The 25,058-nt window shown below is 56.0% G+C and overlaps 10 protein-coding genes across 10 annotated transcripts in view; 5 read left to right on the plus strand and 5 right to left on the minus strand.

The window, feature by feature from the left end:
* Positions 1 to 1,228: 1,228 nt before the first annotated feature.
* On the minus strand, positions 1,229 to 1,723 carry L226DRAFT_576018 (uncharacterized protein; the record flags this gene model as incomplete). Its single annotated transcript, XM_067685292.1, has 1 exon — positions 1,229 to 1,723. The coding sequence occupies one exon, from the start codon at positions 1,721 to 1,723 to the stop codon at positions 1,229 to 1,231; it is 495 nt and encodes a 164-aa protein (XP_067529527.1).
* A 1,917-nt stretch (positions 1,724 to 3,640) lies between these two features.
* L226DRAFT_516532 (uncharacterized protein) lies at positions 3,641 to 6,984 on the minus strand. Its single transcript, XM_067678478.1, has 2 exons — positions 4,245 to 6,984; positions 3,641 to 4,173 (listed from the first exon to the last, which is right to left on the minus strand). The coding sequence occupies exons 1-2, from the start codon at positions 6,850 to 6,852 to the stop codon at positions 3,773 to 3,775; spliced, it is 3,009 nt and encodes a 1,002-aa protein (XP_067529528.1). The 5' UTR covers positions 6,853 to 6,984; the 3' UTR covers positions 3,641 to 3,772.
* A 172-nt stretch (positions 6,985 to 7,156) lies between these two features.
* Positions 7,157 to 7,964, plus strand: L226DRAFT_311465 (uncharacterized protein). The gene is made up of 3 exons (XM_067673802.1): positions 7,157 to 7,347; positions 7,450 to 7,671; positions 7,732 to 7,964. Exons 1-3 carry the CDS (start codon positions 7,263 to 7,265, stop codon positions 7,818 to 7,820), a joined length of 396 nt encoding a protein of 131 aa, XP_067529529.1. The 5' UTR covers positions 7,157 to 7,262; the 3' UTR covers positions 7,821 to 7,964.
* A 634-nt stretch (positions 7,965 to 8,598) lies between these two features.
* L226DRAFT_495039 (carotenoid ester lipase precursor) lies at positions 8,599 to 11,170 on the plus strand. Its single transcript, XM_067677505.1, has 13 exons — positions 8,599 to 8,785; positions 8,841 to 9,037; positions 9,095 to 9,159; positions 9,223 to 9,263; positions 9,329 to 9,409; positions 9,468 to 9,541; positions 9,600 to 9,669; positions 9,722 to 9,989; positions 10,041 to 10,149; positions 10,208 to 10,259; positions 10,317 to 10,564; positions 10,624 to 10,658; positions 10,728 to 11,170. The coding sequence occupies exons 1-13, from the start codon at positions 8,622 to 8,624 to the stop codon at positions 10,968 to 10,970; spliced, it is 1,647 nt and encodes a 548-aa protein (XP_067529530.1). The 5' UTR covers positions 8,599 to 8,621; the 3' UTR covers positions 10,971 to 11,170.
* A 259-nt stretch (positions 11,171 to 11,429) lies between these two features.
* L226DRAFT_540270 (uncharacterized protein) lies at positions 11,430 to 12,632 on the plus strand. The gene is made up of 6 exons (XM_067681834.1): positions 11,430 to 11,716; positions 11,776 to 11,881; positions 11,934 to 11,985; positions 12,046 to 12,256; positions 12,327 to 12,361; positions 12,424 to 12,632. The coding sequence occupies exons 1-4, from the start codon at positions 11,672 to 11,674 to the stop codon at positions 12,176 to 12,178; spliced, it is 336 nt and encodes a 111-aa protein (XP_067529531.1). The 5' UTR covers positions 11,430 to 11,671; the 3' UTR covers positions 12,179 to 12,256; positions 12,327 to 12,361; positions 12,424 to 12,632.
* Positions 12,633 to 13,312: 680 nt separating this feature from the next.
* L226DRAFT_516536 (alpha beta-hydrolase) lies at positions 13,313 to 15,688 on the plus strand (the record flags this gene model as incomplete). The annotated part of the gene is made up of 12 exons (XM_067678479.1): positions 13,313 to 13,488; positions 13,543 to 13,739; positions 13,802 to 13,866; positions 13,921 to 13,961; positions 14,016 to 14,096; positions 14,158 to 14,231; positions 14,283 to 14,352; positions 14,408 to 14,766; positions 14,817 to 14,868; positions 14,925 to 15,175; positions 15,231 to 15,265; positions 15,322 to 15,688. 12 exons carry the CDS (start codon positions 13,313 to 13,315, stop codon positions 15,565 to 15,567), a joined length of 1,647 nt encoding a protein of 548 aa, XP_067529532.1. The 3' UTR covers positions 15,568 to 15,688.
* A 1,391-nt stretch (positions 15,689 to 17,079) lies between these two features.
* L226DRAFT_576022 (uncharacterized protein) lies at positions 17,080 to 20,213 on the plus strand (the record flags this gene model as incomplete). The annotated part of the gene is made up of 10 exons (XM_067685293.1): positions 17,080 to 17,250; positions 17,311 to 17,507; positions 17,563 to 17,591; positions 17,675 to 17,709; positions 17,770 to 17,817; positions 17,870 to 17,897; positions 17,948 to 18,153; positions 18,215 to 19,282; positions 20,053 to 20,126; positions 20,183 to 20,213. 10 exons carry the CDS (start codon positions 17,080 to 17,082, stop codon positions 20,211 to 20,213), a joined length of 1,887 nt encoding a protein of 628 aa, XP_067529533.1.
* On the minus strand, positions 20,188 to 22,317 carry L226DRAFT_540273 (monocarboxylate permease). Its single transcript, XM_067681835.1, has 9 exons — positions 22,086 to 22,317; positions 21,880 to 22,023; positions 21,702 to 21,829; positions 21,336 to 21,647; positions 21,114 to 21,272; positions 20,938 to 21,056; positions 20,814 to 20,885; positions 20,284 to 20,748; positions 20,188 to 20,221 (listed from the first exon to the last, which is right to left on the minus strand). Exons 1-8 carry the CDS (start codon positions 22,269 to 22,271, stop codon positions 20,420 to 20,422), a joined length of 1,449 nt encoding a protein of 482 aa, XP_067529534.1. The 5' UTR covers positions 22,272 to 22,317; the 3' UTR covers positions 20,188 to 20,221; positions 20,284 to 20,419.
* An 852-nt stretch (positions 22,318 to 23,169) lies between these two features.
* On the minus strand, positions 23,170 to 24,061 carry L226DRAFT_311561 (uncharacterized protein). The gene is made up of 4 exons (XM_067673803.1): positions 23,771 to 24,061; positions 23,465 to 23,583; positions 23,278 to 23,389; positions 23,170 to 23,217 (listed from the first exon to the last, which is right to left on the minus strand). The coding sequence occupies exons 1-3, from the start codon at positions 23,987 to 23,989 to the stop codon at positions 23,353 to 23,355; spliced, it is 375 nt and encodes a 124-aa protein (XP_067529535.1). The 5' UTR covers positions 23,990 to 24,061; the 3' UTR covers positions 23,170 to 23,217; positions 23,278 to 23,352.
* A 340-nt stretch (positions 24,062 to 24,401) lies between these two features.
* L226DRAFT_563665 (uncharacterized protein) overlaps positions 24,402 to 25,058 on the minus strand; it is a gene marked incomplete at both ends in the record, with an annotated part of 2,807 nt that continues 2,150 nt past the window's right edge. The window contains 2 exons of the mRNA XM_067683574.1: positions 24,402 to 24,619; positions 24,674 to 25,000. Coding sequence (XP_067529536.1) covers positions 24,402 to 24,619; positions 24,674 to 25,000 — 545 coding nt within the window. The remainder of the gene's footprint in view (positions 24,620 to 24,673; positions 25,001 to 25,058) is intronic.

The raw sequence follows: 25,058 nt of genomic DNA on the forward strand, positions 1-25,058 counted from the left end.
GCTGTGCCGTGTCACCGCAGCCATTCCACAAGATCACTAGAACAGAGCAACGAATGAGGGTGAATCACAATGCATGCGCTATCTGTTGTTCTGAATGACACGTACTCTGGAAACGGAGGTCCGGTGGCGAGCCCTGCGGCTGTTATCGCCCCCTGCATGTTGTAAATATGCGGTGTTATTCAGTCAATAGAGTATAGGGAGACGGGGGGCGTGTAGCTCTCATGGAACTTTGTATAGGCTTCTACCAGAAGCTTTGTTTCTCCGATGATATCAGAGTACCGCCCGAGACGGGGGGTCGTAATGATATGTTGTATGTCACTATAAGCTGTTGAGTCAGTACGCTCTCGTTCCGTTCTCAACTGCAGACCCACCTGGCCAGTTCATTGAAATACTTGTGGTCCACTGGTTCTACAGGATGGAGGGTGTCTTCATCTGGGATAGAGCGAATTCAGATAGCGCAATAGACACTGTTTGTAGGAGCATATTACCGGCCACCCGTTCCATGGACGCCACAGCTTGAAGATTCATGAGAATGCACAAAACAGCAATTTGTGCCACTTTATGCACATGCGAGTCCTGTGGTAGGTTACACAGGTCAACCCTTCGACATTTGCATAATCGTATTGAAGATTAAGTAGCGGACAGACTGTGTGACGGAGGTTGCTGGGGAAGGCGAGTAGTGCGTCGACAGTTGGTTTGCCCATTTCAGACAGGGACTGTCGATAACGAGAAAGCACTACTCGCACCATATCCCACATGATGCTATGATAATCATCTGTGAGTCTGTTTGTCGCCATGGAAGTGTCGCGGTACCACCAATTCACGATAGAGGTCGCATCATCGTCGGTCGCTAGGCTAGACGAGGGGATGTCCATATTAGCACGTTCGCGATGGTACGCCAGATGTTTCGCCGCATAACAAATGTGGGGGAAGTCTCGTGGTGTCGGAAGTGGTTCAACGAGTAGTCGGAAAAGAAGCAACGCCCCGGCAGTATCTTGCCAATGCGCCCTGCGGAATGACTGCATTGCCCTCATGCACTCCTCCGCAAGACGCCTGTGTGCCCGACCTGCGTGGACATGAAAGCCTCCAGAGCGTTCCGGATCGAGCAGAAATTCCCTCAATATGGCGTGGATGATACGGAATGGCGATGTGAGGTCGTCACGGTCGAAGAAGATGATTGACCGGAGTCGATTGAGGATCAGGACTGAATCCGCCGCTGACATACCGCTCAGCTTCTCCAGCGTTTTAGGAGAGGATCCTGGATCGTGGCGACGTATCCGAGGACACGTCTCAGCCGCTCCTTCATTTGCGGATACTGCTCCTGGGACGGGAAAACGCTCTCCAACACTATACGGTAGAGCTCGTCAAGACCGGCGACTCCGAAGGCGGTACCGCCTTGGATGAGCAGCGTGTATCTTTCCTGTAGAACAGACACATCCCCTAGGATGAAGTCGATCACAGTGCGGGCGTAGATGAATAACCCGTCTGCTTTGGTGACGAGGTTCGAGATGATGGACGGGTCCGCGTCGCACCATGCCTGGCTCATCTCGTCCTCTTCATGTCTAGCACGAACGAGCAGCGCGATGTTGCGGTCGACGGAGGTGCGGAAACTCTGTATGGAGACGATGGAGATGTGCGGTTGCAGTTCAGGGGTAGTGAAGACTTTGTGGATGTAGTGCGGTTCCGGGCGCGAGGTGAGGAAGACACGAAGCGGAGAACCCATCGGGCAGCGCAGGAGAGCAACAGTCGCAGTAGAGTCGGTACCAGTTGAGGCCCGTCCTCAGTACACTCGTCGAGTGCATCAATGACAACGTAAGATAGGCGGATGTGACGGGGGAAGCGTACTAAGTGGCTTGTGCAAGAGGTCCTCCTACTCATACTCGAGTTGTTGGAGAGCCGCTACCTTGCGATGGTCGCGAGCCGCGTACACGACGGGGATGCGCAAGACCGGTTGCGAACGGGCGAGCTGCGAGGCGATGGTGGAGAAGAACTTTCTTGGAGAGTTGAGGTCTTGAATGCCGCGAGTGAAAAAGAACGACGCTCCGAGGTGGCCGCGCTCCTGCAGACGTTTCGAGAATTCTGAGGCGATGGTTGACTTCCCCGTCCCAGCCTCTCCGACGGGAGCACAGATAGGTTGGTGAACGTACCGTGCAGTCTGCTGATCGACCCATTCGTCGAGGGACTCAAAAACCTGCGTTCGAGTGTCCTTTTGGAACGGGGCCTTCAGGGCGTTCGTGGCGGAGAGGTAGTGGGCGTCATCGGCTCGCGGGATGCTACTCAGGATGCGTTCTTCCTCTGCCAACATTGTTGATGCGCCATAGTTCAAATATCCGAGTGAGTACATACCTTCAGTCTTCTGCGCTGCTATCATCCTCTGCAAAAGTAGATGAGACGTCATATCACGGCCGAATAGCACAACTCTGACCTTGATATTTCCCAGAGCCTCAGTGACTATTGACTCTGTAGTCACCTCGCTCTCGTAGGTGCATAAAGGGCATTGACGTACCTGGAAACTGCGATGAGCAGATGCAATGACATCTCTTATCTGGGTCACCGTCTCTGCATCGTTACCGCTGTGCAGGAACCGGCTGAAGGCGGACCTCTGGCGGAGCTTCTCTGCCTGGTCGCGTACTTCCAGAAGCTTACTGGGTACTAGGTGATCAGCATCTCCGCCCTCCGATGCATGCTGTCTGGGTCACCGTCTCTGCATCGTTACCGCTGTGCAGGAACCGGCTGAAGGCGGACCTCTGGCGGAGCTTCTCTGCCTGGTCGCGTACTTCCAGAAGCTTACTGGGTACTAGGTGATCAGCATCTCCGCCCTCCGATGCATGCTGTCTGGGTCACCGTCTCTGCATCGTTACCGCTGTGCAGGAACCGGCTGAAGGCGGACCTCTGGCGGAGCTTCTCTGCCTGGTCGCGTACTTCCAGAAGCTTACTGGGTACTAGGTGATCAGCATCTCCGCCCTCCGATGCATGCTGTCCACGCACTTTCCGAGTCTTTTCACTCTCTCCAACAGCTTGCCGGATCCGCAGACCTCCTCTTTCAGCTGACACCTCCGGAGCCCTCCGGATACTTGTCGAGTCCGGCTTGCACGGTGTGGGCCAGCTCTTCGAGCGTCTGCGCCAGCACCGTTGTTTCTTCGCACAGCCAGCGCCCTGCAGTTGGACTTCGCATCCTGTCCAGGCCAAATATTACGTCGTCATCACCCGGCGGAGTTCAGCAAGCAGGGAGGAACACGTACCTGGACCTTTTCCAGCTCAATGGCCACATTGAGAGCGACACTGAGCCCTAGAACTGGCGCGGCAGTGATAACGTCCTTGCTAGCTTCCAAGCTTCGCAGCGTGACGTTGAGGACAGCGTCGATTGCCTCACTCCGGTTGGGCAAGAGGCTAGATAGGTGACGATGGCCCTGACTCATGCCAACGACCATTCGAGGAGGGAAGAACCCGGTCTTCGAACGTGAGACACCGAAAGGTGACCTGTAAATGTTGAACATTGACGTGGGACCATGAGGCAGCTTTGGTGGAGCTATACAGCGTCTGAGATTCAGAAGGCCTGTAGCGAGCGTCAGCCAAGTCGCACATACCTCTGGCGAAGTGAGAATACAAATCTATAGTCTACGAACTACAACATGACAATATCCAGTACTGTACACACATAGCGATGTTTTCGACCCGTGCAAGAGCGCAACCAGGTCCGAGCCCAAGTCCAGATGCGAGTCCGACATCTTCTAAATCCAAGTCCAAGTCCAAGTCAAGTCCAAGTCCTGCACTACCCCGACTTGCGCTCGACGACCTCCACAATCACCCTCCCCACACACACCTTCCCATCATACACGCCCACGCTGTACTCGCCCACGTCCGCGCGCACCGGCACGCCCCACAAGTCCACGACGCGCCGCTCCTCCCCCTTGTCCTTCACGACCCGCGAACCATCCGAGCTCACTCGAATGAACTTCGGCAGCGGCCGCCCGGACACGAGACGCACGTCGAACTTGCGCGCCGCACCCGCACCACCTTCGGAGACGAGGGGCACGCTGAACTTGAACCGCTCGCCTGTGCGCGCGAGCATGCGCTGTGGGGGGTGGAGCGGGAGGATCGGTGAGATGTGACCCTGATGCGGCGATTCAAGCGACTCGAACGACATCGCCGACGGCGCGGGCGAGCGGTCGGCTGCACGGAGGAAATGGAGATCATTAGCATGACTCAGAATGGGGTAGAAGAAGGTATGAAAAGACACGTACCCTCAGACACCGCGAGAGAGCGCCGACAGTCGTTGCCAAGAGCACGCACGTACTCGATGCCTGTGCGAAGCTCGTCCGTATTATCCGCGGCACCTTGGGGAGGCACCGTGCCCCTGAAGACCTTCGCCATCTGGCTCACGACGCGCTTCGTCTTCGCACCCACCGGCGCCTGCGAGGACTCAGGCGCGCTAGGATCCGGCGAGAAGAACGACGAGGGCAGCTTGGGAACTGGGACGCGCGTCGCGCTTGTGAACGGGACGAGCCGCGGCCGCGCCATATCTGCATGGGTCTGTCCGTGCGCGTCCGTCGAGGTCTGGAAGGAGTACCCGCTCACACCGCTGCGCATGCTCGTTGCACGCGTGGCGTGCTGGATGACCGCCTCGGCCTCGTGTGTGCGCGTCGAGGACCGCGTGGAGAGAGTGTCCATCGACTGGTGGTCTGCCTCGGCCAGGTGCGCCTTCGGAGGGTTCCGGACCAGCTTCGGAGGAGCAAAGTCTGCACGGCGGCGGGGAATCGAACGCGCGTCGGTTGACGAGGTGGGCGACTCAACGAGGCTAGTCATGGCGCTGGGAGCGTAGTGGCTAGTAGCAGTGTCGTCGAACGTGCGGAGGTCGCGGACAGAGAGCAGACCACTGGGATTGGCGAAGGGCAGCCCATCGATGTCGGTACGCAGGGGTAAGCCTAGAGGGTTGTCGTTGGTCGTGATGAGTGTCGGCTTCGAGATGACAGGCCGTTTCGGTCCGCTGACGACGCGCCGGTACTTGTCGCTCACGATGCGAGCGGTCGCCCGGACCTTGCCCATGAATTCGGCCTTCTTCATGACACCAGGGCTTTGGGGATGACCTACAGGGCTAAGGGGAGATCGATCGCGAGAGATGTTCGACAGCGTCCGCGTCAAGACCCTGGCAAGTGTCGCCCCAAGACCGTCGTCGTGTAGTTGCTTACTCGGAGAACGCGTCGGCGCGACAATACCCTCGCTCCAGCCATAGCCGCGACTTGGAGGCTGGCACTTCTCGCCGTTGACCTCGATACCGATACCGTACCACTTTTTCTCCTCATCGGTCCACGCACGACCAGCCTCTTCCCCAACCACAGCAGTATCGGGGACGTGTGAGCAGCACCTGAGGATCGCGAAGATGATGGCGAAGTTGACAAAACCACAGATGATCCCGAACGCGATCTTCAGCCCGAGGATGAGCTTCTCGCGCGCGGCGGGAGACAGGCCGCCATGGCCCTTCTTGTTGTGCTGGTTGTCGAAGTCGCCGGGTGAGAGAGACACCGGCAGCGTTGTATGCGAGGTCGAGTGAGTGATGTGCGAGTAGGCTGTGAACGTGACCGAGATGTGCTGGTACGAGATGTTGGCGGGAACGGTGCCCGATAGCGTCGACGACGTCGGATTGAATGTCAGGTAGTCGCTGGCCTCAAGGGGGTCGAACGCAGCGGTGAGTTCGACGTCCGAAGTCTTGCCCAGTCCGGTGGTGTTCGAGAAGTCTTGAACCAAACTGAAAGTCAGGACGCCGCCAGGTGACAAGAGGAGGGGATCCAACTGGTCGCTTGCGAAGAACGATGGAACGGCGGCGATAGTGACGTCGGTCTGCAGCGTCTGGTTGACCGAAGAAGTCATGGTTACAGGAAGTACGCCCCTGGTGAAGTCGGACGGAGGTTGCCCACTGAGTGTCTTGCTGGATGGATCGTACCTCAGCCAGCTCTCGAGGTCCGACGTGTCGATATCCAAGGACGTTATGTTCTGGGGAGCAACTGGTTGGCCGTCCATGAGTACCCCAGAAAAGTCGACCGCAGAGTTCAGGGTGAGTGAGAAGGACTGCCCAGCGGTGACGTTGATGGTCGGCAGAGAGTCCATCGCCAAAGAGAAGTCGTGTGCAGCCACGACTATGTCAAAGGTCACAGATGATGCCGAGTAGCCCTTCTGGTCGGAAGCATGCAAGACCAGAGAGACCGTATGCGGACCCGTGAGGTTCTGTGGAGGAGGTGCCACGCCGTCAAAGGTCACGGCGTGTTCGTTGAATTTGATCCAGGTCGGGAGGGGGTGGCCGTTCGCCTGGCGCGCCGCGTAGTACATGTTATTCTTTGCCGAGAACGTGTCGTACTCGAAGCCAACACTGAAAGACCACTTTGGCGGGACGCGTAGAGCAGGATGCTCACCGTGAAGGGCAGAGTTGTTGGATATGAGGAAGACGGACGACAGCGAGGGGTTCTTCGCGACGAACTGCTGCTCGATGGGAATGTTGAGCTCTGGACCGGGGTACGGGGTGACGCAGAGCGATACAGTGGACGAAGCACTTTCCAAAGAATTAGGGTGACTCGCCGTGATGGTGATCTCCGGTGTCCCCTCATCATCCTCTGAAGGTGTCCCTGAAAGCGTCCGCGTGTTGTTATCGAAGTGTAGCCACTCTGGCGTAGAAGCAGAGTACGTGAGAGCAGTACCGGCACTAAACGTGTCGGAGGAGAATGTCCAGGAGTAAGGAGTGGATATGCGCGCAATCGGAGGCAGCTGTTCGTCAAGAGGGTAGGAGACCGACACTGACGACGAAGATGCTGCGCGTGCGACGACGGCAGCGATGGAGAGTGTGTAAAGAATGAGGAGCATAGTGATGGAGCGAACGGGCGACACTGGGACGTCGACCAGCGACCACGAGGTTGGCGGGGAGCGGCAAAGACGTCGAGTCCAGCGAGTCCCGTTCGGTTTTGCTTGTTGGCGACGGCGGCGGGAGCGGCGGCGATGTCGAGGACGTCGTGGACGAGACCAAGGAATCCAACACAACAATGGCGCCCAAGGCTTGAAGGTAATACTTATCGGGACTTATTGGGATAGTTGACCTTTGTGCACGTGGCATTACACGGATAATCATCGAGACTATGGTCATTGGATGTCTGTTCTTCTACTCTCTCCATCAAGAGAACGAGGCGTAGCCCCTAGATACGAGGGAGAGGTGCGTCCGCAATACCGACTGTGCCTATGATACCCTCCAAGTCCTCCATCGCGGCGAATATGGCGACATGGAGTGCGCTCATCGTATTTCGAGCACAAGCGCACGCTGGAGGGTGAAGGACTCGGGCAAACCTCCACACTGCGTGGCGTTCCGTGAGTGTTAGAGCAACCTCAATATCACGTACGCCTTCTGTTTCTCTCTGCTCATCCTGGGAGCTCACGCAATCATCGTGATACTGATTGCGAGTTCGTCAGCTGCATCTCGGACAATTGGTTCCCATGGGACGCCGCTCCTGCCACCGATCTCCATAAGGTCTTGGAGCTGTATATGTAATACCAATCCAACCCCACTGCCAGCGGGCTCTCCGTTTGACACATGCCAGAGCTCAATCCTATCGGGTGACTGGTCCTTCAACGCGCCTCGCCGTCAGTTGCCAGAGAGGTTCTTCTCTTCGCGACGTACTCCCTACAATTTCTGTGAGTATTTCTCCTTTCATGCTAGATTTCTCAATGACTGACGTGATTTCTGTTGAGTAGTGAGTCATAGTCTCACGAACACGACCTATTCGTTGCCTTCGGACCAGGCTACACGACTGGCTGCTTCGTCCGATTTGTCATCAACCTGAACCACAACGGAGACACCGGGCTTCAGTGGCCGACATACGACACTCGCTCGACATTTCAGTTTCACGACTGTGCCGAACCACTCGGGATCGCGGCTGATGTCGATGACTAGCGACTGGCCCGGATGCGCGAGCTTCATTCGCTCAGCCTACGCTTCCCAATCTGATCAGACAGCAATAAACACCTCGCAATGACTCATGTGTACCTGAGCAATGACCACGAGGTCACGATGACACGCTAAGAACTCAATTTTGATGGTGCCTCTCGTATCTCCCGAGTCCCCAAAAGTATGAGTAGGCTTCGGCGGTCTCCGTGCCGTTCCCCATTCGTCCTGGCAACGATCTACAGTACTTACCCCGTTGGACTCCCCTTACGCCCTTGCGAACATATGATGGGCGTCAACGTGCACATCCTTGAAGTTCCCCGAGCAGCTCTATGGCCGATTCGCACAAGACATACGCTTCTCCTCTTGGTCAGCCGATTGGACACGAGGTCGATGCGTTTATTCCTGCTGAGTCGGTCTCTCCGCAAGCAACGGCAACCCGCTTGAGGTCGAATATAGGCGAGGTGCGAGATCATCACCTGACAGTTCAGATCGTCATGTAGTGCTTCGGAAGCCTTCAAACTTGATTCAAAGTTCAGAGTATTCCTCATCCTTGGCCGCGTGACGTATCTCTTCTCCATGTGGGGAGGCCGGGAGCTGGAATGTTGCCGACATACCGGACTTTGCGTTGCTTATATAGCGGACATTTTCGCGTATGCTGTTCTCCAAGGCTGACACCGACCATAGCAGCGGAACCGGGATGACTGTCTTCGTCTGCACTCTGATCCTTTTTGTACATGCATGGGTAGGCTTTGCGCGCCCTAGCCAAGATGCTCCTCAGGTACAGCTGGATCAAGCGACCGTAGTCGGCACTGTGGAAGGCGGTACCGAGAAGTTCTTGGGTATTCCATATGCCCAGCCACCGTGAGTGGTACCACCGCGTCGTTCTCCCGCTCACGAGCTGACAGTGATCATCCAGGGTCGGCGACCTTCGCCTGCGTCCTCCTCAACTGCTCAGCTCATACAACGGGACGATCAACGCGACCGCCTTCGGGGATCAATGTTATCAACAATCCTCTTCGAGCACCACCTACATACCGCCCGAGATAGTGGCTGGACTTGTGTCTATGAGCGCATTCCTGTCCCCCAATCTGGACGTGCCATACAGCGAGGATTGTGAGTAGGACTGCGCTTGTTGTCCGCGAGGACATTCAAGCTGACACCTGGTTGTAGGTCTGAACCTCAACATCGTCCGTCCGGCCAATATATCCGCCGATGCGCAGCTTCCTGTGCTGTTTGTACGTTGCTCCCACCCCATCGCATCTCGCGCGTCGTTGTAACTTACTTGCGTGCGTGTCTAGTGGATTTACGGGGGCGGGTTTGCCGGTGGCTCTAACGCGATGTGCGTCTTCGCTCAAGTCGACTGTCAAGATGCATGGTGCTGACATGGTGCCTCCACGAGCGCAGGCTCGCATACAACGGCACAGCGATAGTTCAAAGGTCGATCGACATTGGCGAACCTGTGATCTTCGTTGCAGTGAATTACCGGTACGGTACTTCATGAGTACCACATAGACGTCCAATGTCGCTCATGTATGCTCTGCAGCCTCCATGTGTTCGGCTTCCTTGGAGGTAAAGAAGTGAAGGACGCTGGTCTTGGGAACCTGGGCTTACACGATCGTGAGTCTCCAGCCATCTATGAACGCGGTCTCGTACTGACTAACTGACTACCTTGCAGAGCGCGCTGCTCTTCGATGGGTACAGCACTTCATCCCATCCTTTGGAGGAGACCCCAGCAAAGTCACGATGTAGGTCTTCATTCGCTCTTATACGGTTCTTAGGCTTACTTCAGACTCTCAGATGGGGAGAGAGCGCAGGCTCTTCGTCCGTGTTCTTCCACATGTTCACCAACAATGGGGACACCGAAGGGCTCTTCCGTGCGGGCATCATGAACTCAGGGACGTCCGCTCCGACGAAGGACATCACCGACGTTCAGGGCGAGTATGACTTCGTCGTTCAGCAGGTTGGGTGCTCGGGTGCGTCGGACACCCTTGCATGTCTGAGAACGGTACCTGCGGTCAGCCTGGTCGCAGCCGCGAACAATTCTGTCTCTATCAATGGCTATGCGGTGAGCGCATACAATCTTCATGACGCCGTCAATGTCTGACTCCTACTGAAGGCCTTAGCGGGATCGCCGTTCTTGCCTCGCGCAGATGGCGTCCTCATCTCGCAGCCTCCTCAACAACTCTTAGCCAGCGGGAAAGCAGCGAAGATACCTTTCATCATTGGTGAGGTTCAACCAAGTGCGATGATTCGACGACATCCTGACGTAGACGGTCTCTGAAGGTGACGTTCAAGATGAGGGGACTTTGTTCTCGCTCTTCAATATGAACGTAACGTGCGTAATCGAGGATATCTGGCTTCGTGGCTCGTCTTGTCTTATGATCACTGGCAGAACGGAGCAACAACTCGCGAGCTACCTGAGGACGTACTGGTTCCCTGGCGCGTCTTCCCGGGACATCCATACAATCCTCAAGCTCTACCCCGCTGACCCAGCAGCTGGCTCGCCGTTCGGCACGGGTAGCGCAAACGCATTCACTCCACAGTACAAGCGCATCGCGGCCATTCAGGGGGAGTTCTTCCAAGCCACACGTCGCAAACTCTTGGCTCGACTCTCGTCCACGCAGAGGGCATACAACTTCCGTGCGTACTCCCCCTCTTAGCTGTGCGACATGCCTAACCTCTCCTCTTTACCGCTGCAGTGAGCGCACGCAAGTTCATCGAGGGTCTGGGTTATGTACGTGCATGGCCTTCACTCTCCCTCTGCGCGTTCGTGTGCTAACGTGACACTTGACATTTGACACAGACTCACGGGACGGACCTCTTTAACGCCTTCGGCCCGGGGGACATGACGGACTACTTCATCCGCTTCACCCGCAACCTCGATCCGAACGGCGGCTCGGCGGTGCACTGGCCTCCGTTCAACACTTCCGCCCGGTCGACCCTCCAGTTCAACGACGGCGCCACCCCGCTCAACATCACAAGGGACACACAGCGTCTTGACGGGACTAGCGTGCTCTTCGACCTGAGCTTGAGGTTCCCTTACTGACTCTCATGATTTCGTGACTATACCTAGAATTGAGAGGGCGTCGACGACCGGGTGGTGCGGGGCTCCAAGTTGCGCGAGCGGCTTCGGAGCGAGAATAGTCACTGTCGTAGATTGTAGGAATCATGGGACGAGGCGGAGGCACCAGTACGCTAGCATGTGGACTCGAGTTGCGAAGATATATGGCGCTCGGAGGAACAGCGACAGTGAACCAGCGAGCCCGGATGCAGAGGTAGCTCGGGCGGTCCAGCACTAAGAGCGACGTCGAACGAACAGGGCGACATTTTGCGTGGTATGTCCTTCGTCCCAAGTGTTGTTGCGCTTCTCGTTGGTGATGTGTAGAAATCAAACTCTCCAATTCCGTGGCGGTACTTGGCCTTTTGAGCGCCTGTGAGTCCCGGCAATATCCGACCAAGTTTTCCCTCTTACCGTGAACGACTCGACCTGATGACGACCGATATTGTTGACTTGCATGCTTGGCTAACACGTACCTCGAACCACTCAATACTGGCGATAGTTGTGTCTGAATAGGATGGTCTGTGCTCTTAGTCTGCCCTCGTCAGACCTTGAGACTATACTGTTACATGCCACAAAAATAGAGGCAGTCCACCACGAACTCCGTAGGCCAAGCCCTCGTCGACCAGGTTGGTTGCTCGAACGCTACGGATAGCCTTGCTTGCCTGGGCAGCGTCCCGGCAGAAACAATGCTTGCAACAGCGAACGACTTCCCTACATTCACGGATTACACGGTACCACGTGAATCTCCTCCCTCTGGCATGCACCTTTTCATCTGAAATCATTCCTCCAGGGTCTCGTGTCTCAGCTATCGCCTCGTGCAGATGGTACTTTCCTCACGACACCACCATACCAGCTCGTAACCCAAGGAAAGATAGCTGACGTACCGTTCATCGTCGGTATGTCTCACGTCACAGTAATCCATTTGCTTCTGACTGAAGTAACCTCTAGGCGACGTCAAGGACGAAGGTACCATCTTCGGATTCGGAAGCCTGAACATCACGTTCGTATTCTACATCTTTTTGCAAGACTTTCTAGGCACTCACCCGTCTGTGCTCTGTAGCACCGACGACGAGGTCGCGAGCTACGTATCCGAGCTCTGGTTTCCGGGCTCGTCTACAGCAGACGTCAGCCGTCTGCTCCAACTCTACCCTTTAACGCGTTCTCTCCGCAGTACAAGCGTATCGCCGTGCTGACGGGCGACTGGTTCTTCAACGCACCTCGCCGTCAGCTTCTCGATAGAATCTCCGCAAGCCAGACTGTGTATAACTTCTGTGCGTGTTGCGTCTGCTCCGCATACTCATTTTTGTGAAACCCGCATGGCTAATTGAATACCATGTACAGTGAGCGCAAGGGCGAACTTCGCAGGCGTAGGCTATGTGAGTCGTATATTCGAACCACCCCGGGGCTGCGTGGAGGCTGACGTCCTCTACTCATCCAGCCCCATACGAGCGACCTCCTGAACGCGTTCGGGCCCGGCGACATGACGGATTACTTCATCCGCTTTGTCACGACCTTGATCCGAACGGAGCGACTGGGATCCATTGGCCGACGTACAACACGACCGCCCGCGCGACGCTCCAGTTCAACGACGGGAACGTGCCGCTCAATATCACGGTGGACGATCAGAGGCTGGCTGGCACGGACGAGATGAGTTCTTTGATTGGACGGTTCACGATCTAGTCGTTAAGCTTAGGAGAGTGTAGGACCATAACGCGCACGTTCGTTCGTTCATACACGCTCCTGCAGAGCAAAACACTGCTGTTTCAACTTCTCTGCCCGAACTAGACTACTCACGTCCTCATCAAGACTGATCAGATTTACGCATACCACATCCAAAGTACTCCTCGCAGTCGGGAGGTGTCGCCGAAAGCTCAACATCATTGACTATTCGTCCGTGGCGAACGTGCTTCCTGTCACATGACCAAACTCAGAACTCATCCAGCACATCGCTGCGCCGTTCTAGCCCCTTCTATGTGCTCTCAAAAGGCGCATAATACGGGTCTTCCCTCCTCGCAACTGCGGATCACACCACGTCTTGCAGATCTCGGACCCGCGAGGCTGAGACCCGGACGCGGTTGGAGCGATGGCCCCGCATTGCATCTGTCCCAACGGTCTGCTGCGCGCCCGATGTGGACGGTGCATAATACAGAGCTATGCTCAATGTGCAGGTAGACCTCTGAGTTCTCTCCTGTCCTGTCAATCATGTCCGGGAAGCAATTAACATCTTCGACACGTCTGACTCGTAGCCTTGACGTGCGCAGGACTTGAAGACGCATATAAGCGGCCCGCCGCTCGGTTCAGGCCCACATTACAACAACTTCAGCACGATGATTCTCACTAACCTCCTACTCTCTCTCCTGCAACTGCGAGCCGCCCCGGACCGATTACCACGCAAGGATGCACCGCAGGCTGGTCCAACTGCACAGTTAGACCATGCGACTGTGGTTGGGGTCAGGAACGGCTCGCTAGAGAGCTTCCTTGGGATCCCGTACGCGGAACCTCCGTGAGTAGTGCCCTTCGTTCTCCCTGCCATATTTCACTGACCGCATTCGTGCAGCGTGGGCAACCTTCGGCTGAGTCTGCCTCAGATGATCGGGTCCTATAACGGGACCCTCGACGCGACTATGTACGGCCATCCGTGCATACAATCGGGATTGAATATGTTTGCAGGTTTCCCACCCGAAGTCATGCAGGGCTTGGAGCCACTTGCAGACGCCTTGACCGTCAGCGCCAACGTGAGCGAGAGCGAGGACTGTGAGTCGGTTGTGTCTCGTAGACCAATGTTCGCATACTCACTGCACCATGCATCTGGGTAGGTTTGAATTTGAACATCGTCCGTCCTGCGAACGTGTCCGCGGACGCCAAGCTCCCTGTCGTAGTCGTGAGTCTATGCGCTATGTGCCAAGGCGTCTGATTCCTTACTCAGGTTGGCTAGTGGATGTATGGTGGAGGATTCGTCTCAGGGTCTAACGCAATGTAAGATTCAGCTCACGCCCTTGATATTTAGCTCATCCGATCATTCCCGGACAGAGATCTCTACAACGGTACTGGCTTTGTCCAGAGATCCATCGAGATCAATGAACCTGTGATCTACGTCGCCTTGAACTATCGGTCAGTTGATGACTCTGCTATCCATCGCTCCTCCCAACTGAGAGCTCACGTTTGTCTCTAGTCTACACGTCTTCGGCTTTCTCGGCGGAAAGGAGATCAAGGAGGCGGGCGTTGGAAACCTGGGACTGCAAGATGGCAAGATGCTCAGCATACCCGTGAAACCGATGCTAATAGCCATCTCCTCAGAGCGTGCTGCGCTTCGCTGGGTTCACAAATTCATCCATGCCTTTGGGGGCGATCCGTCGAAGGTTACAATGTGATTGATATGCATTCTCTGCGCTGATTGCTGGCGGTACTAATGCCATATGCAGATGGGGAGAGAGCGCAGGCTCTATCTCGGTCTTCTTTAACCTATTCACGAACAGCGGAGACCCCGAAGGCCTATTCCGGGCCGGTATAATGAGCTCCGGTACTGCCGTCCCGACTGGGGATATCACCGAGCTTCAAGGGGTCTACAACACTGTCGTGGACCAGGTCGGATGCACAAACGCGACCGACACGCTTGCCTGCTTGCGTACGGTACCTGCAGATAGCCTGCTAAATGCGTCGAACGCCGTATCCTCCAACAACGTCATTCCATTCCTCCCTCGAGCAGATGGCGTGTTCGTCCAAATGCCACCGTTGCAGCTCCATTCGAAGGGCAAGATCGCAGATGTCCCCTTCATTATGGGTACGTTCTTCGTTGAAACATCATCTGATCTTTGCTGAGGGCTACCAAAGGCAACGTCAAAGACGAAGGAACTTTCTTCTCGTTCAGCAGCCTCAACCTCACGTACGTGCAGTATTTCCTTCCTGCCAAACTCCTATTTAAGCTGATGAAATGCTCAGGACCGACGAAGAGTTCGCGAACCTCCTCTCTTCGCTGTGGTTCCCGGGCTCCTTGCCCTCGGACATGAGCACTCTACTTGAGGTCTATCCTTCGGACCCTGCTGCTGGCTCTCCATTCGACACCGGAGACGCGAATGCCTTCTCGCCACAGTTCAAACGCTTTGCTGCAGCGCAAGGAGACTGGATATTCCAGGCGCCGCGGCGTTCCTCCATTGAAACGCTCTCTGCCAAGAGAACCGTCTACTACTACTGTTCGTTCTCTCTTTCCACAGTAATGCGCGGACGCTAACGAATGTCCTTTCTCAGTGAGCGCGCGTGGCAATTTCCCCGGACTAGGCGACGTAAGTCCAACATGGAACTAATCTGAAGTTGATGCACTCACTCTCAGTTCGCCTAGTTCCACGGTAGCGATCTCCTGAATGCGTTCGGTCCTGGAGACATGACGGACTACTTCATTCACTTCGTCAACCATCTCGATCCCAACGGTGCTAGTACCAGGGTGCACTGGCCGACCTACAAGCCGTCCACCCGGTTGACGCTCCAGTTCAACGAAGGGAGTGTGCCTATCAACGTCACCGTCGACAACTGGAGGCTTGCCGGCATGAAGGAGATTAGTTCTCTCTCGTTGCGCTTCCCAGCGTAGTCATAGATCTGAGCGCGCACTGGAGTTTGTCGGACCAGCCCTCTCTTGGTGTGTTCTCTAGACCTTCTATAGTGAGTGCTTTCAATGCCTGTCAATATTCGCCTGATGTTCCTGGAACGGCGACAATATATTTGTGCCTCTTTTGTTGATCAGCTTTCTTGAGAACGCCCTGCGCCAAACAGTACTGCCGTAGGGCTGACATGCAGACACTCGGCGCGTCACCCGTCCCGCTCATATCAAAGTGCCAGGCCGAAGCGAACTTACGACTCACGTCGTGGCGGGCTGCGCCGAGCCGTGGGAGACTCCCAGCGCTCTATAGTGTCCTGTCCTCGAGGTGCTCCTCTACAAACTCACGTCTCTCCCACCATGCACCCCGCCCTCTCTCGCCCAACCTGAAAGCTATCTCAGCGGCTACACTCGCCTTCCGAAATCGCCTGTAGGTTCGTCTCCACCGCGAGCCCGCCTCGCCTCGCCTCGTTCCGCCGTATGAACGCCCCGGAATGCCCATCGGCCAGACCGTCGTCGTAGTCGCGATATCTCCCGCTCCCGATCCCCAGCTTTGTCCCCCATAGATGCCCTCAGGTCCATCTTCACCACCTCCACACTTGACCGGGACATCATTGAGGACATCAAGGTGGAGGAGGATGCACATGCCGGTGTCGCGACCGTACAGGCTGCCGAGCACTTATTTACCTCGACATCAAGGTCGTTTCTCTTCATAGGGTGAGTCTCTTTGTCTGCTTCCAAATTTGTGACGTCTTCGGCATACCAGAGGAGCCGTAGCTTTGGACTGCGCGCATGTCCGCGTGCGACGGCCTGCGGATGGGTTCAACCCGAATGAATGAAATGTGTATGTGTGCGGCGAGACGTACCTTGCGTTGAGCAATGAGGCTGCGGTCCCCATCAGCTCCGAGACCTTGCGAAAGCTGCACTCCAGAAGCTCCTGTCTATTTCTCGGACCCGCACACACGTTCACCCATCGCGATGACTTTGTCGCCGTTCTTGGACATCGTGGCTTCCGTGGGGCATGGTCTGTCCAGTTCGAGACACGACAATGAGAGGTCGCGTTGCTGTCTGGTACCGCGAGCGTGCGCCACGAGCACATTGCACCAGGAAAGACCGAGCCTATAACTGATCGTTTCGACGTCTATGATTGCTCCGATACACTGCGCGGACGGTGAGGTCGCTCCGAACGTGGTGATGGGTTTGAACCCACGTGGTATGGGGATGGTTCAGCGGGAACTGACACGCGGATATGGTGCAGAACACATTACTCAACGGCGATAGTGGAGAAGCCCAATGATCATGTCGCGTTGGTCAGTACACGAGGGGAGACGTGCAGGTATTCGGGTTCTTCTATGAGGTGGAAGAAGACTACTGCCATGCGGGAATGGTATGTGTCTAGGGGCCGCATGGCATGCTTTTGGTCCACTACCAGGCTCCATGAGGGCTCAGGGTTTGCCGTCTAGCTCGACGTTCCCTCGCTTGACCTTGCCCTCCTCCTGTCCCGCCATGAACCGCTTCAAGAACAACATCTCTTCCGGGACGAGGAAAGTGGTCGACAGTATCGTGGATAACACTGTGACCATTCTGAAGACCGGTCGCGATGCTGTCAATGCGGCGCCCGTCCCTGGTCTCACCGTCGCGGTGGATCTCCTAGTGGTAATTCTGGAGAAGGTCAAGGTGTGTGCATCCACCTACGCTGTCATCGTTTCCAAGGCTTCATGCAATGTTTCTTGACAGGCTGCTCAAACCAACCAGGAGGAAGCCCGGATTCTATGTGAATGGATGTGTATCCTGTCTGAGGCCGTCATCGCCGCAGGAAATGCTATAAGCGGTGGGCTCCGAGAGTTCAAGAAGGATTCGCTCGTCCGTGAGAAGATTGAGAAGGGGCTTGCTGCCTCACCTGAGTTGGCAGACAGAGTTGACGGGCTGCAACGGTGCGAGAGCTTGTTCAACTTGAATCGTTTTCGATTACATTGAACATCAGACTAGTGAGCTCAAGAGCATACGCGACACAGCGAGTCAGCTACACGTCAATCGTTCCTTCCTAGGCCGGTGGTGGAATAGCGGGAAAGATGCGGACACTCTGAAGATGCTACTGCAGAAGATCGAAGGGGCGACGGAGAAGTTCCAGGCAAGGTCATCATGCATCAACTCCGGGACCGGACGCAGCCGTATTGAACATTGGGTCTTTCTCAGCTACCTGGCCAGATGGCCATGGAAGCGCACGTGAAGGGCATCATCTCGGTGAGTGGATTTCGGTGGACCTGGTGATAGGTTGGCATTGAAGCCTCTTTAGATGGTCGAGGACTCCGAGAAGGAGGCTGGTATGTGCCCTTGTCATGGTGCAGATATACGGACACTCATTGCCGCGTAGAGCAGGAGCGTATCCGTGCACGAGAAGCGGATAAGAACGCAGAGGAAGAACGCATAATCAACAGCATTCCACGAGTTGACGAGGCCCACTATCGTTCTGCTGCAAATACCATGAAGGCCCGCTTCCAGCCGGGAACCCGCGCCAAGGTCTTCGAGGCCCTGAGAGAGTGGGAAGACGGACAGGCAGATCAGGTTCGAGCACCACCAGTATGCGTTCTCGTTGGGGAAGCTGGCACGGGCAAATCGACTATCGCGTCGGAGTTCGAAGCGTCTCCACGAGCGCGGTACCCTCGGGGCGTCATTCTTCTTCACTCGCGGCGTACAGGAGTTGAACTCTCCACGAAAGTTCTTCTCTACTATCGCCTCGCAGCTTGCTCGTTCGCAGCCCGCACTACGAATTCCAGTCGTTGACGCCACCCGGGAACATCTCAAGGTGGCGGTTCTTCAGCAACTTGAGCACGAGTTCGAGGATCTCATCATGAAACCTATCGCTTCCCTTTCACCATCCCATTCTCCCATCTTCATCGTCGTCGATGCGCTCGAGTGTACCGAGGAGGGATCGGAACTCGTCCCAACTCTGCTTCGACTGCTGCTTTCCTGTGCTGCACGACCCGAATCTCGGATACGCGTTTTCCTCACGTCGCGCCCTGTACCCCACTACATCCACAATGTCTTCTCCCGCGCGGAGCTTCGAGACCACATCTCCACTGTATCCATCCAGACATTTCGCATCTCTGTTGACCATGATATCCGTCTCCTGATCAAAACCAGGCTTCACGAGGACGAATCGAGCAGGGCGTGGTGCGAGGGGAACCCGTCCATAGTCCCCACTCTAGTCGCGAAGTCCGACGGGTTGTTTGTGTATGCACGGACGGCCGTTGACTTCATACTTGGCGACCTTGGCGATTCAACGTTCCTAGACGAGCGGTATAGTATAATCCTCACTGTCGATCGCTCAAAGTTCGGCCTTGCTCCACTAGACTCGCTTTATCATACTGTCTTGGAAGGTGTATTTCCGCCCAGAGATCGATTTCCAGAGATGAAGGCTCGTCTCAACCGGGTTCTCGGTTACCTCGTCACCTTACAGGAGGCCGGCAAGGTGTCTCCAAGAACCGTAGAGCTCCTCACACGCATGTCTTCCTCCGAGTCGATTCCCATTCTGAACAGACTTCGCTCCGTCATCTTCTTTGAGCGTAACAACCCCCAGTCGCCATTCCGCATTGTCCACGCCACTTTCCGCGAGTTTCTCGTTGATTCGTCACGCGCTGGAGAGAAATTCTATGTGAACATGGAGCTGGTTCATGAACAACTCGCAGACGACTGCTGGCGGACGATAGTACGGTATATCCATCTGGATGAAAACCGGCCATGTACTGGGGCAACGGCGCTACTGTTTCACCTTCTCAAAGGCTTGCCATCTTCCCTTCAATCCACAAAACTATTCCCTCCAAGTCTATCCTATGCTTGCGCACACCTTTCGTACCATCGCGATCATGCAAGCACCAGTTCAGGCCGCTGCAGAGAGGATCAGAGAGTGGGAGACGACTTCCCGCCTAATCCGATCTCTGTCGCCCGTTATATCCTCAGACGTACTGAGCCAATGATGTGGGGCATGATTGATCATGTACTCGTACACCTTCGCAAGTCTGTGTACACGAAGAGTCATGCGGCCATAGATGCACTACTCGCTTTCAGTCATAGCATGCAGACCGGAAGGAGCCTCAATCCACTGGAATCGGTCAGTATGCCAATTGAACTTAGTGCTACCTGTGGTACATTGAAGGCTGACATATTCGCCACTCTCGGGCAGTCTGTTGCTAGTCATCGAAGGCTGGGGCAACTTACTTGTGTTTACCTCGCTTTGGACATTGAGGCCGCTTTTACACGACTAAAGGGAATGTCTAGTGAGTATCTGGTCTGACAACATGCATGCGTGGGGTTTGCGGCGTGCATCGGATCATCTAACTCTGTTTCTCCTTAGGTGAAGATGCTCAGATTCCGAAAAGGCTTCACGAACATAGCACTTGCTTGGATGAGTTGAAAAGGTGAGCAATCGCTGATATCAAGAACTATGCGCATACTCACCGCGACCTGGTAGTGACATAGAGGAAGCCGAGCGTAGCTTACAATTCGGAGGACTATGGCTTGACGAACTCCGTAACGCTCACGTTCAATTCCATGTGAGTCAATCCCGATCTATGTATTTGATCTTTGGGACTGATCTTCGTACATACAGCGGGCCCTCCAGGCCTTCGCATTCGAGATAGGTCATGATCTAAAAGAGTAGGTTATGTGAACGAGAGGATCAATGACAAGTGCGTTCTAACTGATCGTCACCTAGTGAATGGACGTCACCGGATCAATGTATGCCTGGAAACCTCGCTGAGAGATGAGCTTGTATGGTCTTCTGGATGGCCCAGACGTATCTTCCAGAAGATCATTTCGTGGCGAGCTTCAGTTCCGACCAATAGCTCTATCGCATCTCTTCTACATCTAGCCGCACCACATCCTGCGTCAGCGACACTCCGCGCTCAAGGACTTCACTTAAGGCCATATCCGGTTCATGCTGCGTACGCTCCTCATTCTCGCCTTCCCCGGCGGCCCTCCGCCGTCCAATTCCGACTCGGACCCACCCCGCATCAACAACGGCAGCTGCACATAGAATGAACGTGCCCGCGGCCAACAGCACGCCTGAGAACACTATGAGTTGCGTGAAGTGCGCCTCGTCGACCGTCTTGAGGATCGCGCCCGCCGTCGGAGTGCCGGCGAGAGTTGCGATAGCGAGGAAGATGTACACTGAGCCTATTAACGACGTAAATGAGCACGTAGCGGACGGACGCCCGATAGGGAAACTCGAGAGACGGTACCGAGGCGAGCGCCGTAGACCTCGCGCGGGGTGATGGTCGCGATATAAGTCGCGAGCAGTGAGACGAAGGAACCTGTTCGAGCCTACTATGAGCTTCAGCCGAGGGTCGAATAGACTGTAATGACCTGAGAAGAGACCGTATAACGCCGCGAACGCGATGATGGACGCGGCATTCCGCGAGGGCAGCCATAGCCCAAGTACGAGGACCGTGCAAAGTCCTGATGTCGGTATGAAGATATTGAGCCTGTCGCGCAAGTTGAGTTTCTGCGGTACACTGGAGCGAGACACATGGAAGACTCACGCCCCGTAGCGATCTGCCAGGATTCCTGGTAATACGCGGGACGGGATGTTCATAGCGTTGAGGATCGCGAGCAGGTAATTCGCGATGTTCGGCGAGACTCCGCGGAAGTTCGCGTAGATCTGGATGTAGAAGTATGGGATGAACAGGGCGTAGAACAACCTGTAACATCCAAGGATGTCAGTAAGGTACACAGCCGGGCACGTACGAGTGAGGCAAACGTACAGGAATCCAGCGACAGTGGCGAGGACGTATCGGACATCCCTGAACCCACGCAAGTCTATCGCAGTTCGCCACGAGATCTGTTTAGACAGCGGGAACCGAATCCGGATGGTCAAGCATGCAACAATGAAGCACACCATGATGAGGAACGCAAGAACGCGTGTGGCCCAAGCGAAGCCGAGACGTGGGATAAGACGCTGGAGCATGATGGGGAAGACGACCCCGCCCACTGCTCCGCCGCTAAGGACGATCCCGATGGCCGAAGCGCGTCGGCGGCGGAACCAATGGCTCATGACCGCGACAGACGGGTTGAACCTAAAAATATCGTGGGTCAACTACGAAATTGGGCAGAGGGAATGAAGCACGGACATGAGCGCGATTCCGATGCCGAAGAGGACACCTTGAGAAAGGAACAGCTGGTAAGCGTGGTCTTTCTGGGTGAGCGACACCATCATCATGGCGAATACGCAGACTACCGAGCCAAGCGGGATGAGGACCTGCGAAACGAATGAGAATCTGGCAGATGTGCGTGCAAACGCGGACATACGGAGGTGCCGTAGGCATCAAAGATCCGCCCCGTGAGCGGGCCGAATCCGTACAGGAAGAAGACCTGGAGCGAGCCGATAAGAGAGATCGACGCAGACGACGAGGATGGCAGTAGCGTTGACTCGTAGTAATCTTGGAATGTCCCCTGCAGGTGCGCGTCAGACTTTTCAGGACGAGTATCGTGTCAGATACCAGAGACATACTCACATATGCGTTTATCATCCCCGCTGATGCGAACAGCGCGAGTGTCGACCCCAGCACAACAGTCCAAGCTTCCCGCCCCCCTTCCGGGACGAACTCGAAACCATCCACAAGCGTGTCGTCAACGGCAGGCACGACAGCGGCGGTCTGTGCCTCTGTCTTAACGGCGTCGTCTTTTTCTCTACCTGCCATCGCGGCGAGTCTTGTCGTCCCCTGTGGGTGTGGAGGAGGAGGAAGTCGGGCGTCCATGCGACGCCTGCTGCTCGTCCTAATTCTGTCCCCCCTGATGACCACTCTTACACAATCCGACATACGTATACTTTCGTCACTGACTGCAGAAGTTGAGAATCTGGCCGCGGACTGGTCACGGGTCACTTGCCGCCGAGCTCGGCTATTGATTTCGGACCATTTTACAGCATGGGTCACTCACCTCCAAGGAGGTCGGGATGAGATACACTAGCAATTGTGAGCGCACACAGGCGAGTAGTGGGTGCTCAACATATTCCTCAATTTCCGGGAGACCTCGTCCAAACACTAAGCATTCCGTTGCTGAAGTCAATCGTCGGCGTGCATTTGCACCCGGCCCATCTGCAACCTATTTCAAATTCAGCGATCCTATACCACATCCATGTTTCAACACCGTTAACAGCTCACTTGCAAAGCGCAACAGTACACTCACCTCACGTTTCACGCCAGCCTCTGCTCGTCCTCCGAGTCATCCTCCCCTCCTCCAACTCTCCGCCGACCAATCGTCCCGATCCGGACCCACCCTGCGTCGACGACAGCGGCGCAACACAGCGCGAGCGTACCGCCGGCCATCAACAGACCCGAGAAGACGATCAGCCGCGTGAAGTGCGCCTCGTCGACTGTGCCTGAATTCTTGAGGATCGCCCCTGCGCTGGGGGTGCCGATGAGGGTTGCGAATGCCAGGAAGATGTACACCGAGCCTGTTGCACAAGCGAACAAGTCAGTTCAGACGGGAGAATGATAGTCGACAAGAGGCGCAAGTTGTAGTGTGCTGAGGCAGCGGAGAGGCGAGCGGGACTTGAGCTTGCGCGACGTACCAAGGCGTGCGCGGTATGTATATATGGTTATGCTCGCGATGTAGTCGCCAGAAGCGACACGAACGAGCCGATGTCTGTTTGCGGCTTGTCAAGAGCGCCTCGGAAGATGCAGGAGTATAAGGAAGACGACGCACCCGAGCAGAGGCCGTACAGAGCTGAGAACGCGATGACCGACGCGGCATTACGGGAGGGCAGCCACAGGCCCAGGATCAGGATTGTGCGGACGTGGGGATGTAAATGTTCAACCTATTGCGCTCCGTCAGTCTTCTCTAATCCCATAAACCAGTCATCCCCAAAGTTCAAGCTCAAGGACGGACTTACGCGCCATAGCGGTCTGCAGGGAGGCCCCGGAGCACGCGCGAGGGAACATTCATGGCGTTGAGTATGGCAAGCAGGTAGCTCGATATGTTCGGCTTGACCCCGCGGAAGTCTGCATATATCTGGATGTAGACGTACGGGATGAACAGTGCGTACAACAGTTGTGCGGGAAACCGTCAGCATCAGACCCTCACAAGAGACAAACGTACGGACTGGAACGTCCCCTGAAGACGCCAGATCACAATGCACCTTGTCAGCTCGAGCCAGATCTTCAATATACTCAGACTCGTGAATACGAGACTCACGTACGCAATGATCATTCCCGCCCGAGGCAAACAGCGCGAGTGTCGAGCCTAGAACGACTGCCCAAGCCTCCCGCCCGCCCTCTGGGACGAACTCTAGAGCATCCGTACCCGCACCCACAGATGTGTCATCGACGGCGGGCTCGATGACCTGCGCTTCTGTTTTCGCCTCGATGTCCTGCTTCTCCCTGTCATTGGCCATTGCTGCGACACGCTCTTCCGCCATGGGAGGAGCATAGGAAGAAAGAAAAGCGCGTTAGGGACGCTCCGAGTCATCCTCGTGTCGGTGACCGTATGTAGCTTTTTCGCCGTCCGCTGCTGAGGCGAGCTGAGCATGCCGCGTACTTGGTGGTGAGAACACGGTTGCGGCGGCCCGGTCACGGTGCGCTAATCGCCGAGCGCGGGGCATCCTTGTTACTTGAATGTTGTGTCTTCAGCAAGCCTACCTGCACTGTCTCCAACCACTCACTACACGATCAGCACGCTCCAACCCCCAAGCTCCACGTTCCAACCACGCAATCCCGGCAGGGTATACATACGGGGTATACATACCATTATTCCTATACTCGTGTACACACACCCCAGGTCCATTCCACCTTCCGATATTCCTAGATCAGCACCCTGCGCGCCGGTATAACCTAACCTACACGTTCCACATCCGCGTCCGGATCCGCGTCGACGTCCAGCAGCTCCTCCTCGCCATGGCCACGGTCGTAGTCCGGGTCCAAGTCCGGGTCCTCGACGGCGTTCTGCTGGTCGCCGAGGTACCAGTTCGGCATGAGGAGCGAGAGCAGCAGCGGGATCACGCTCAGCGCCGTCGCGAGCACCAGCATCGTCTTCATCGTGTCGCTGTACGCTGCACGCGCAATTAGTATCAGTGTCACTTCCCCCGACTCGCGCGGAGACGCACCGCTGATCACACCCTGGCGCACCGGGTCCCCGAGCGGGCGCGCTCTCACATCCGTGATGCTCCCAAACAGCGCCTCCCGCTCGTCCTCGCTCAGCCCGGGCAGGTACTCCCTCAACTTTCCCGGCATGATCCCGGACCAGATCGCCCCAGCGACGCTTCCCCCTACGCCTGCACCGATCTCCGTCCAGAGCAGGACGAGCGCGATGACCATGGCGACGTCCGCGTGCGGCACGGACGCCTGTGCGCCGACCGCGGAGCAGACCGCTGCGAACCCGCCGCCACCGCCTTGCAGGATCTGCGTCCAGACGAGCTCGGCGTCGGACCCGTCTGGGCTGCGTGAGTGTACCATGAGCGCGACGCCGATGAGGCGGATGAAGAGGCCGGA

This window comes from Lentinus tigrinus (assembly GCF_003813185.1).
Source record: "Lentinus tigrinus ALCF2SS1-7 unplaced genomic scaffold L226scaffold_53, whole genome shotgun sequence".
NCBI classification, from domain to species: Eukaryota; Fungi; Basidiomycota; class Agaricomycetes; order Polyporales; family Polyporaceae; genus Lentinus; species Lentinus tigrinus.